Source organism: Piliocolobus tephrosceles, chromosome 9, assembly GCF_002776525.5.
Source record: "Piliocolobus tephrosceles isolate RC106 chromosome 9, ASM277652v3, whole genome shotgun sequence".
In the NCBI taxonomy this organism is placed as follows: Eukaryota; Metazoa; Chordata; class Mammalia; order Primates; family Cercopithecidae; genus Piliocolobus; species Piliocolobus tephrosceles.
The window spans coordinates 70,110,244-70,122,346 of record NC_045442.1 but is presented as its reverse complement, the minus strand read 5'-3'; the positions used below and the strand labels follow the sequence as shown (position 1 = coordinate 70,122,346).

At 52.2% G+C, this 12,103-nt stretch overlaps 2 protein-coding genes across 16 annotated transcripts in view; both read left to right on the top strand.

Annotated features, from left to right (window-relative positions):
* CAMK2G (calcium/calmodulin dependent protein kinase II gamma) overlaps positions 1-5,080 on the top strand; it is a 62,590-nt gene extending 57,510 nt beyond the window's left edge. For 11 of the 12 annotated variants that reach the window (XM_023204938.2, XM_023204933.2, XM_023204931.2 and 8 more), the window contains 4 exons: positions 15-90; positions 455-549; positions 2,325-2,569; positions 3,069-5,080. In XM_023204938.2, coding sequence (XP_023060706.1) covers positions 15-90; positions 455-549; positions 2,325-2,557 — 404 coding nt within the window. In that variant the 3' untranslated portion in view covers positions 2,558-2,569; positions 3,069-5,080. Of the gene's footprint in view, positions 1-14; positions 91-454; positions 558-2,324; positions 2,570-3,068 lie in introns of all 12 variants that reach the window. The other variant, XR_004229128.1, reaches the window with a different exon arrangement.
* Positions 5,081-5,473: 393 nt separating this feature from the next.
* Positions 5,474-12,103, top strand: part of NDST2 (N-deacetylase and N-sulfotransferase 2) — a 10,286-nt gene continuing 3,656 nt past the window's right edge. For 2 of the 4 annotated variants that reach the window (XM_023204926.1, XM_023204923.1), the window contains exons 1-8: positions 5,474-6,074; positions 6,620-6,852; positions 8,795-10,141; positions 10,330-10,417; positions 10,732-10,886; positions 11,069-11,254; positions 11,515-11,643; positions 11,774-11,956. In XM_023204926.1, the coding sequence (XP_023060694.1) occupies positions 9,137-10,141; positions 10,330-10,417; positions 10,732-10,886; positions 11,069-11,254; positions 11,515-11,643; positions 11,774-11,956 (1,746 nt within the window). In that variant the 5' untranslated portion in view covers positions 5,474-6,074; positions 6,620-6,852; positions 8,795-9,136. The other 2 variants (XM_023204924.1, XM_023204925.1) reach the window with 2 other exon arrangements.

Here is a 12,103-nt window from a genome sequence, read left to right as displayed (position 1 = left end):
TTTCTTCCCCACAGTGAGGAAACAGGAGATCATTAAGATTACAGAACAGCTGATTGAAGCCATCAACAATGGGGACTTTGAGGCCTACACGTAAGCAGAGACTCATTTTTTTGTGTGACCTAAGTCATCTCCCAAGGCCTTCCCTGCTTCCAGACAACAATTAGGACCCTGGGGAAAGGGAATTTGGACCTTGGGCAAAGTATCTGAGTTAAGCCCTCTCCTAAGCTGGGAGCCCTTTCAGGTAGATTCCCTGAGCTCACCCATGGTGTCCTGGTGGTGGGCCGAAAGCACAGGGCTGAGTGGCTCAGCAGGCAGGCCTGGAAGATCTTCGCTGTCTTGTCTGGGATGGCCACAGCTAGCCTGCTGCTACTGGATAGACACTGCTGATAAGGAAGGAAGACAAATCGCTCCATAGAAGCCTGATAGGCTGCTTTTTTTTTTTTTCTCCCTGCAGGAAGATTTGTGATCCAGGCCTCACTTCCTTTGAGCCTGAGGCCCTTGGTAACCTCGTGGAGGGGATGGATTTCCATAAGTTTTACTTTGAGAATCGTGAGTGGGTTCGTGCTGCTGATATACTCCTGCCTGCCCCTTCACCCCCTTGCCTCTGTCTCCTGCTCACCTTCTCATCCCAGTTGCCCACTTTTCCCTTATTTGACCTTCATGCTGCACTCCTACTCTGTATGCTTGCCCCTTTGTGCCCCGATGGTTGTAAACAGGCACCTTTGAAGGCCCTGCTCTGAGCCCCAAGTGCCCATTCATTCTGCAACTGCCTCGTGGCAGTGCCAGTCACCACAATCAAGTTCACTTATTTCTTGCCGAGCACGGTGGCTCACGCCTGTAATCGCAGCACTTTTGGGAGGCTGAGGCTGGCGGATCACGAGGTCAGGAGATCGAGACCATCCTGGCTAACATGGTGAAACCCCGTCTCTACTAAAAATACAAAAAATTAGCCGGGCGTGGTGGTGGCGCCTGTAGTCCCAGCTACTTGGGAGGCTGAGGCAGGAGAATGGTGTGAACCTGGGAGGCGGAGCTTGCAGTGAGCCAAGATTGCGCCACTGCACTCCAGCCTGGGCAACACAGCGAGACTCCATCTCAAAAAAAAAAAAAAGTTTATTTATTTCTTTAAGCCTCACCTCTTTCCAAGATGCATTGGAAGGAAACCCTTTGAGATTAGGTTGAGATGATCTCAGCACGTAAGAACTAAGCTCTGTGTCTGCAGGTTTCAAAATAGAGGAAATTAAAACCAGGATAAGAATGTGCAAACCAGGGCACTCTTGGTGATTTGTGAGATCGGAAGTTGTGGCTAGAATCTTCCTGACTATGGAGGAAGGCAGGCGTCCTGTATGGGGGGTGGGGTGTACATTCTGGCCAGTTCGTGGAAGATAAGGGGATAAGAAGCTGAATTATCACCCCCTCCCATCTTTCTGTCTACTCTGTGAGACCCTCCCCTTCCTTATTTTTATATCTTCCCACTTTATGCTGGGCCTTCCCTATCCTGCCCTGAGTTATAGTTAGTCACTAACTTCTCTGCTGACTCCCACCCTTATCACATCTCAACTGCATATATAAACTCTCAGTTATCTAAGTAACTCTATTAGCCAGAAGCAATTCCAGAGTTTATATTAATTCTAGGAAGGTGACATGTAGCCACTGTCTAACATTTGAATTGAACTAAAATGTGAATCTCAATAAAAGCAACACAGTTTTCACAGCATATGCTGATAATGGCAATCCAACTTCTTTTGCCTTTTCCCCAGAGAATCCTGGGAATATCCTGAGCTTGGTGCTTTGGTGATTCTATTTCAGCTTTGGTGCCTTAAAAAAAAAAAAAATTACAAATCAATTTTGAATGGTTTAAGTTCATGATTTTGTTCTGCAGCCCTAGCTAGGGGCGAGCCGAGCCTTTTGAAATCTAAACTCAGCCTAACAAAATAGGAAATCTGTAGGCTTCAGTTAGAGTCACATGGTCCTGAGTTCAGGTGTGTGATTTGAGCAAATTATTCCTTGAACCTATTTCGTCATCTTATAATGAAGAAAATATTATCCAGCAAGAAATACAGCTCAGGCATGTAAAACCCCAGCACAATGCCTGATTAAAAGAGCAGCAGCTATTACCATTGTTACCCATCTTTCTGTGCATTTTGGATAAAGGAGACTAATGTAATGTGGTATCCTGGCCTCTGGAGGGCGTTTGGAGGGGGAGGGGACTTGGAGATTCTGGGAATGGTTGCTCAGGAGATGGTAAGACTTGGAAGTGCAGGCTGGGAGGAAAATGCAGGTGCCCAGGCCTGATGTCCTCTTACCTACCCCACCCTGCCCTGTAGTCCTGTCCAAGAACAGCAAGCCTATCCATACCACCATCCTAAACCCACACGTCCACGTGATTGGGGAGGACGCAGCGTGCATCGCCTACATCCGCCTCACCCAGTACATCGACGGGCAGGGTCGGCCTCGCACCAGCCAGTCAGAAGAGACCCGGGTCTGGCACCGTCGGGATGGCAAGTGGCTCAATGTCCACTATCACTGCTCAGGGGCCCCTGCCGCACCGCTGCAGTGAGCTCAGCCACAGGTGCACCTGGTTGATGGGGGAGAGGGGCTGGGAGGGCCTGGGACAGGTGGGGCCAGAGGAAGAAGAGAAGGCTGGGAGGTGGCCCTGGGAGAGGAGGTGTGGGCCATCCCAGAGGACTGGCAAAGGCTGGTAGAATGCTTGCAATAAGTTGTGCTCGGAAATCAGACAGACTGGGGTGTGGCTCCGTGACTCCAAATTGGGTGACCTCAGACAGGTTACTTGCCCTCCCTAAACTCAGTCTCCTTAGCTGTCAAAGAGAGGCAGAGAGTGGTGCCTACCTCATTTAATCATTGTGAGGATTAAGTAAGATACTATAAGTAAAGCACTTAGTAAGTGCTCAGCAAATGGGAGGCAGTTTTGTATTTAAGCATTAGCTTCACCCACTTTCCCCACCTTCTCAGGCCTACTTGGCCACGTGTTTAGTGTGCTAAAGTCGCTGGAACTCATCTGTGTGCTCATTGTCCTCTGTTCTGTTACCACATTCTGTCCTGTTTGACAGGGGCATTAGGAGATTTCCAGCCAGAGGTCGAACCTTCGCAGCCAGTGGCTCTGGAGGGCCTGAGTGACAGCGGCAGTCCTGTTTGTTTGAGGTTTAAAACAATTCAATTACAAAAGCGGCAGCAGCCAATGCACGCCCCTGCATGCAGCCCCCCCCCCCCCCCCTCGTGTCTGTCCCTGCTGTACCGAGGTGTTTTTTACATTTAAGAAAAAAAAAAAAAGAAAAAAAGATTGTTTAAAAAAAAAAAAGGAATCTGTACCATGATGCGTTTTAAAACCACCGACAGCCCTTGGGTTGGCAAGAAGGCAGGAGTGTGTATGAGGTCTATCCTGGCATGAGCAGCGGGCTGACCCACTGGCCTTGAAGAGGTGAGCTTGGCCTCTCTGGTCCCCATGGACTCAAGGGGACCAGGCAAGAACTCTGACAGAGCTTTGGGGGCCATGATGTGATTGGAGCTCCTGCGGTGGCCTGCTTACCCCAGGTCTAGGAACGGACTTATTTGGAACTTGCATAGGCGCCTAGAATGGGGCTGATGAGAACATCGTGACCATCAGACCTACTTGGGAGAGAACACAGAGCTCCCAGCCTGCTGTGGAGGCAGCTGAGAAGTGGTGGCCTCAGGACTAAGGGCCCGGACGTTGATGTGTACTGTCTCGTTTGGTGTAGAAGGGAAGAGAATTGGTGCTGCAGAAGTGTGCCCACCATGAAGCTGATGAGAAACCTCGTGTTAATCTGACATGCACTCACTCATCCATTTCTATAGGATGCACAATGCATGTGGGCCCTGATATTGAGGCCTTATCCCTGCAGTTAGGAGGGGGAGGGTTTGTTGCTGCTTTGCTTCATGTTTTCTTCTAACTCAGCAAGGAGAGAGCCGGGCCCTGGTCAGGGCTCCCGTGCCGCCTTTGGCTGTTCTGTTTCTGTGCTGATCTGGACCATCTTTGTCTTGCCTTTTCACGGTAATGGTCCCCATGCTGACCCTCATCTGGGCCTGGGCCCTCTGCCAAGTGCCCCTGTGGGATGGGAGGAGTGAGGCAGTGGGAGAAGAGGTGGTGGTCGTTTCTATGCATTCAGGCTCTCTTCAAGGCTGCCTCCCTTCTTATTCTTCCTTGCTGCACGTCCATCTCTTTTCCTGTCTTTGAGATTGACCTGACTGCTCTGGCAAGAAGAAGAGGTGTCCTTACAGAGGCCTCTTTACTGACCAACTGAAGTATAGACTTACTGCTGGACAATCTGCATGGCCATCACCCCTCCCCGCATGTAACCCGAAAGAGGTGTCCAGAGCCAAGGCTTCTACCTTCATTGTCCCTCTCTGTGCTCAAGGAGTTCCATTCCAGGAGGAAGAGGTCTATACCCTAAGCAGATAGCAAAGAAGATAATGGAGGAGCGATTGGTGATGGCCTTGGTTTCCCTCAAAACAACGCTGCAGATTTATCTGCACAGACATCTCCACTTTTGGGGGAAAGGTGGGTAGATTCCAGTTCCCTGGACTACCTTCAGGAGGCACGAGAGCTGGGAGAAGAGGCAAAGCTACAGGTTTACTTGGGAGCCAGCTGAGAAGAGAGCAGACTCAAAGGTGCTGGTGCTTGGATTTAGCCAGGCTCCTCCGAGCAGCTCATGCATGTCCCAGCCCCTGGGCCCTAGCCCTTTCCTGCCCTGCAGTCTGCAGTGCCAGCACGCAGATCCCTTCACCACAGGGTTTCGTTTTGCTGGCTTGAAGACAAATGGTCTTAGAATTCATTGAGACCCATAGCTTCATATGGCTGCTCCAGCTCCACTTCTTAGCATTCTTACTCCTCTTCTGGGGCTAATGTCAGCATCTGTAGACAATAGACTATTAAAAAATCACCTTTTAAACAAGAAATGGAAGGCATTTGATGCAGAATTTTTGCATGACAACATAGAAATAATTTAAAAATAGTGTTTGTTCTGAATGTTGGTAGACCCTTCATAGCTTTGTTACAATGAAACCTTGAACTGAAGATATTTAATAAAATAACCTTTAAACAGTCCATTGTGTTACTGCTGTTGGAGGTTTACGGCCAGAGGCATAGATTTTAGCAGCCTGGGTTACCAGGTTGGAGAGAGCTACCTCTTCCTACTTCCACTGGGGCCTTTTGAGAATAAAACTTCCTCATGCTTGCAATCCCAGGCATTAGGAGGCCAAGGCGGGCGAATCACGAGGTCAGAAGTTCGAGACCAGCCTGGCTAACATGGTGAAACTCCTTCTCTACTAAAAAATACAAAAAAATTTAGCTGGGCATAGTAGCGGGCGCCTGTAATCCCAGCTACTTGGAAGGCTGAGGCAGGAGAATCGCTTGAACCCGGGAGGGGGAGGTTGCAGTGAGCCGAGGTCGCGCTACTGCACTCTAGCCCAGGGGACAGAGTGAGATTCCGTCTCGGAAAGAAAAAAAACTTTCTCATAACCTCCAACCAGCGCTCGGTCCTGCGGAGGCGAGGCGGGGCGGGGAGGGAGGGTGAGTGCCCTGGGAGCCGGTTCAGGGCCTCGCCCCGCCCCTGGCCCCGCCTCCGGCTAGGCCGCTCCGCCTCGTCCCCTCCGAGTGGGCTGGCCCGGCTCCCCCTCCGCGGGGCTGAGTGGATGAGCCCAGGCCTGAGCCCGCCCCTGCTCCGGAGCCGCCGTCCCCGACGCCCGGCCGGCGGTGCCATCGCGCGAGGAGGAGGGGGTGCGCTTCCGCGGGCGGGGCGTCCAGCCCGCCGTCTCGGAGGCCGCGGCTCGGCCCGGCACTGCGGAGGGCCGCTTGGTTTCCCGGCACCCAGGTCGCGCGACTGCTAGGGCTGGAGTCGGTGGATCCGAGCGGGTGCCACCAGCGGCGGCGCGCCGCCTCCCCCGGTGGGAGCGGTGGTTGGGCCAGGCTGCGGCAGAGCGTTCGCTCGGAGATGGCGGAGCAGCCGCGACGCGGCCCGTGGCCCCGAGAGCAGGGAAGCCGGGCAGCCCCGGGACGCGGCGGAGCCCGGGGACAGCGGGGACGCCGCCCAGTCCTCCGGGTGAGCCGCCCCTGAGGAGACCCCCCGCCCACGGTCGCGCTCAGACCCCGCAACAGACTCCCCTCGATGTTGCCACCATCGCCACCCTCAGGGTCGTCCCGGGCGACCCCTCGGCGGCCCAGCGTGCGTCCCCCACCCGGATCCTTTCCGCCGGCCTCCCTCAGAACCGCCTCGCTCCACTCCGGACCAGGCGGGCTCCCTTCTTCCCGCAAGGCTCTCCCAGCCCAGAGGCTGTTTTCGATGTCACCCCAGAGTCGCCGCCGCGCGCCCGTGGCCCCTTCCCCTTTGGTGTCCCACATCCGGTGCGCTCTTCGCATCCACCTGTGCCCCCTTCTCCTCTCAGCGGGGCCCCTCCACCCGCCAGCCTCGGGCCCCCTCGGCGCCCGCAGCCTCCGCGCCGCTGCTCCGGCCGTCCCGGTCTCCCCTAGCCCGGGCCCGGCTCCCGTCTGACTTCGCCGTTCACAGAGACCTCCCGCACACACCCACCCTGCGTTCACTGGCCCGGCCTGCGGCGCCCCTTCCCTAAACCTTGCTGCTTCTTCCAGGTATGAAGCCAAAATGCAGCGGCTAAGAACGCGGCTCTGGAGCTTGACAGGCCTGAAGTCGAATCCCAGCCCTCCCATCAACTGAGCTGTGTGATCCTGGGCAGGTTTCTAAGCTTCTCTGAGTTACTCATATGTGAAATGGGGATAATGGAGCATGTACCTTTTCCCTACCTCTTAGGGCTGGTGTGAAGATTAAATATATGTAAAGCTCTTGGAAGAATGGCTGGCAAGTTGTAAGTTCTCAAATACGGGATGATACACCCTGAGTATCAACTTCCCGTCAGTGACCTCCTCACTACGGTGTTTTCTCTAAAGTTGCATCAAATTCTTAGCATTCACCCCTTCTCGTCACCATTTTGATCCTCTCCCCCAGCTCTCTTCTCATGTCGTTTTACCTAGGCCAAAGCTAGACTTTTTGGTTTTTTTATTTTTTATTTTTCTGAGCCGGAGTCTCACTCTGTCACCCAGGCTGGAGTGCAGTGGCTCCATCTCACCTCACTGCAATCTCCGCCTCCCGGGTTCAAGTGATTCTCCTGCCTTAGCCTCCTGAGTAGCTGGGACTACAGGCGCCCACGACCACGCCCGGGTAATTTTTGTATTTTTAGTAGAGACAGGGTTTCACCATGTTGGCCAGGCTGGTCTTGAACTCCTGACCTTAGGTGATCCACCGGCCTCGGCCTTTCACAGTGCTGGGATTACAGGTGTGAGGCACCACACCTGGCCTGAACTGTTTTTAAATCATCTCTGTCAATTCTGAAGGACCTCGGCCCTGCCTTATCACCCCTGAGATGTGTGTGTTTGGGGGTAGGTGGTAGAGAGGGATTGCCAGCCTTACAAGGAGGCTGAGGTGGGGATAGTGACAATAAAACTTAAAGAAGCAGTCGATTTAAGAAAAAGAACAGACTCAGGAGGCTGAGGCGGGAGGATTATATGACCCCAGAAGTTCAAGACCAGCCTGGGCAACATAACAAGACCCCCATCTCTAAAAAAAATTAAAAATTAGTAGGGCATGGTGGTGCACAGCTGTAGTCCCAGCTACATGGGAGGCTGAGGTGGGAGGGTCACTTGAGCCCAGGAGTTTGAGGCTGCAGTAGGCTATGATCATACTAGCACACTGTATCCTGGGTGACAGAACAAGACTCCATCTAAAAATAATAAAAGAGATCCCCAAAATTAGACCTCCTTAAAACTGTGTTTTCTGATCACACTGTCCTCTTTCCTTCTGTCATTGGTTGGATGTGATTTAAGCTCCTGTTGCTCTCTGTCATCCAGTCCTTACTCAAGTTGTTCTGTTTGTGTAACGGAACTCAATACCTCATGTCTCTCCAGGCTAGCTCAGGGACTCTTCTGAGCTGTTTAGGAATAGGGTTGCAGAACCACTTAGGCTAAGTTAGGAAGGAGAACTAGAGTGGACTCAGTTGTCTGGCTTTTCTCAGCACCCAGTGTGTGGCCTGCTCAGGAGTTACATTTTTATCTCCTGACTGGCAAAGTTGAGGTGAAGGTCAGGGGCAGGTAATGTTTCACAAGCAACGGGTAAGGGAGTTGCTAAGTTCTGGGTTTGGAAACTGGTAGAATGATTACCTATCATGAGGATTGCTCTTTCCTTTTGAACTCCCCCACCATAGTGTCCACCTGACTGCAAGTTCGTTAATGCTGTTGGCTGTGGTATTGGGTTTGATTGATGAGGACGATTAACAGACTCATGAGTTCCTTATCTGATATTTCGTTGGAGCATGGGACTTTTGAGGACTTCCGGGGCTTTCCGTCCCTTCCTCACAGAAAGATCAGAGCTGTTGCTGGCTGGCCAGCTGCTCAGTCATAGGCTAGGAACTCCTTTCAGAGCAGGCCTGTTTTTAGCCTCCTAGGATATTTAGCCTCTTGTTGATGGGAGATTTGTTCCCTTCTATCATTTGCATATATTGCTCCATCTCTGAGCTTTGCTTAGAGCGAAGAATTTGGACATTCATTTGGGTATTCTAAGAAAGGGAAAGGGAATAAGCTGTGAAGCCAAGGTATAGGACTCAGCTTGTAGGTTCTCCTATAGGAGCCTTTTTTTTTTTCTTGAGAACAGATTATCCAATAAGCAGGAGGTAAGAGAGATGGGATGGGGAGGAAAATTGATTAATGACACAGTTTCAGAAGGAGGAATAACCCACTGATTTCTCTGTCTTACAGGTAGGGAGGCAGAGATTGAACTTTGCTGACCTTTGATGTGAGGCACTCAGCCAGGGCCAAGGGGAGAGCCTGGCAAGATTTGCAGCCTGAAGCCATGGGCCAGGGGGCCATGGTGACCTGAGACTAGTGGACTCTGTATAGTTACCCCCTGCTTCCCCTTCTGCCTCCCCTACCCTATACTAAGGGGACTCATCTCCACCTCTTAAGGAAACTCCCCCTGAGGGAATCCCTGTCCCGTATTTTCCTATCCTTCTACCCTTCCAAGACAGTCCTAGCCTATAGAACTCCTACCTCCCATCCCCTGAGGTGGGCCCCATTCCTCCCTCCCTTCCTCCCCCCGCCATGCTCCAGTTGTGGAAGGTGGTACGCCCAGCTCGGCAGCTGGAACTGCACCGCCTCATACTGCTGCTGATCGCTTTCAGCCTGGGCTCCATGGGCTTCTTGGCTTACTATGTGTCCACCAGCCCTAAGGCCAAGGAACCCCTGCCCCTGCCCTTGGGAGACTGCAGCAGCAGTGGGGCAGCTGGTCCTGGCCCTGCACGGCCTCCAGTTCCACCTCGGCCCCCCAGGCCTCCAGAGACAGTTCGAACTGAACCTGTGGTCCTTGTGTTTGTGGAGAGTGCATACTCACAGTTGGGGCAGGAAATTGTGGCCATCCTGGAATCTAGTCGTTTTCGTTATAGCACTGAGTTGGCACCTGGCCGAGGGGACATGCCCACATTGACTGATAATACCCATGGCCGCTATGTCTTGGTCATTTATGAGAACCTGCTCAAGTATGTCAACCTAGATGCCTGGAGTCGAGAACTGCTAGACCGGTACTGTGTGGAGTATGGTGTGGGCATCATTGGCTTTTTCCGAGCCCACGAGCACAGCCTACTGAGTGCCCAGCTCAAGGGCTTTCCCCTTTTTTTACACTCAAACTTGGGGCTCCGGGACTACCAAGTGAATCCTTCTGCCCCGCTACTGCATCTCACACGTCCCAGCCGCCTAGAACCGGGGCCACTGCCTGGTGATGACTGGACCATCTTCCAATCCAATCATAGTACATATGAACCAGTGCTTCTTGCCAGCCTTCGGCCAGCTGAGCCCCTGGTGCCAGGACCAGTTCTTCGTCGGGCCCGGCTTCCCACTGTGGTACAGGACCTGGGGCTTCATGATGGCATCCAGCGGGTGCTCTTTGGTCACGGCCTTTCCTTCTGGCTCCACAAACTTATCTTCGTTGATGCTGTTGCATACCTCACTGGCAAGCGCCTCTGCCTGGACCTCGACCGCTACATCTTGGTAGACATCGATGACATCTTTGTGGGCAAGGAAGGGACCCGCATGAAGGTGGCTGATGTTGAGGTCAGTCTTGTTACTTAAATTTTTTTCTTAGAAGCTATTCACACTCTGGCCTGTCATACTCCCTTCCTTGATTCTGAGCTTGTCATAGGTACACTCCCTGCTTTTCCAGGCAGGAAGAATGCTACTTCTCATGTATTTCCTGTTCAGCCTGCACTCCTGATTTCTCACGTTCCTGTTATTCTTCCCAGGCTCTGTTGACCACCCAGAACAAACTCAGGACCTTAGTCCCCAACTTCACCTTCAACTTGGGCTTCTCGGGCAAGTTCTATCATACTGGTGAGCTTATTCCCCTACTCCTTTGGCATATCATAGCTTGACCTGTCCCTTCACTGTCCACCTCCCTGGGCAGACAAGTTGGAGAAAAGGGTCAAGGTTTGGGGTCAGACTGCTGTGAGGAGCTAGTGGTGGGCATGAACTTAGGTTCGCGCGGGTGGCTGGAGGGCAAGTTGGCAATGGGGCAAATAGAAAGTCTTACTTAGGCAAGGATCAGTAGGGTTGTCCCAGGGATGGAAGGTGGTCAGTGTTAATACAAAACAAAGAAGGGAACAGGGGCTGACTGGCTGTGGTCAGTGGTCAGCGTGTGGTCATAGGGACAGAGGAGGAGGATGCAGGGGACGACATGCTGCTGAAGCACCGCAAAGAGTTCTGGTGGTTCCCCCACATGTGGAGTCACATGCAGCCACACCTGTTCCACAATCGCTCCGTGCTGGCTGACCAGATGAGGCTCAACAAACAGTTTGCTCTGGTGAGACCCTTGGATCTCTTCCCCATACTTTCTCCCAGCCATGCTTCCTTTTCTACTATCCCCTAATGGGCTACCCTTTTCCTATCCTTTGCATCTTTCTTTATTTGGAGGCTTCCCCACCCTCTTTACCCTCTACTCCCCAAACCTCACCAGGTCCTGGTGAGAGTCTATGCCATTCCCAGGAGCATGGGATTCCCACGGATCTGGGGTATGCTGTGGCCCCCCACCACTCGGGCGTGTACCCCATCCACACGCAGCTCTATGAGGCCTGGAAATCCGTGTGGGGCATCCAGGTGACCAGCACTGAGGAGTATCCCCATCTCCGCCCTGCCCGCTACCGTCGTGGCTTCATTCACAATGGCATTATGGTGAGGGACTCCCAATACAAGCCTGAATCAAACTCTCACATTTAGACAGCTTTCAAAATGCATTGACCTATGTTCTCTATCAACTGCCAGTCCAAGTATGGGGGTACATAATCAGGGGTAGAAAGGTGAAAAAATCTTAACACCCTCAGTAAGAGCTTTATTGCTAGAACTTCAAACTGAGTCCTCTCTAAATCCCAGTGTCCTCCATCTACTTCTCATTCTGTCTTTCAAATCTTATCTGTTTTTTCTTTTCCCTCCAGGTGCTGCCCCGGCAGACTTGTGGCCTCTTCACTCACACAATCTTCTATAATGAGTATCCTGGAGGCTCTCGTGAACTAGACCGGAGCATCCGAGGTGGAGAGCTCTTTCTGACAGTGCTGCTTAATCCGGTAAGGTGCTGAGAGGAAGGGCTAGAAGATTGTAGAGTCAAGGTGTTTGCAGGCTGGGACCTTTACTCACCAAGGCTAATTCAGAGGTCGGTAGGCTCTCCAAATCTGAAATGCAGGTACCCCCTTACAGATTAGCATCTTTATGACCCATCTGTCCAATTATGGAAATGACCGGCTGGGCCTGTACACCTTTGAGAGCTTGGTGCGCTTCCTCCAGTGCTGGACACGGCTGCGCCTACAGACCCTTCCTCCTGTCCCGCTTGCACAGAAGTACTTTGAACTTTTCCCTCAGGAGCGAAGCCCCCTTTGGCAGGTAAAGGTGGAGTTCAGTCTGATGAGAGACATGATAGGGGTGGGGTTTTTTTTGTTGTTGGATTTTTTTTTTTTTTTTTTTTTTTTTTTTTTTTTTTTTTGTCACTCTTGCTCGATTTCCCTGGTACAATCTCAGCTTATTGCAACC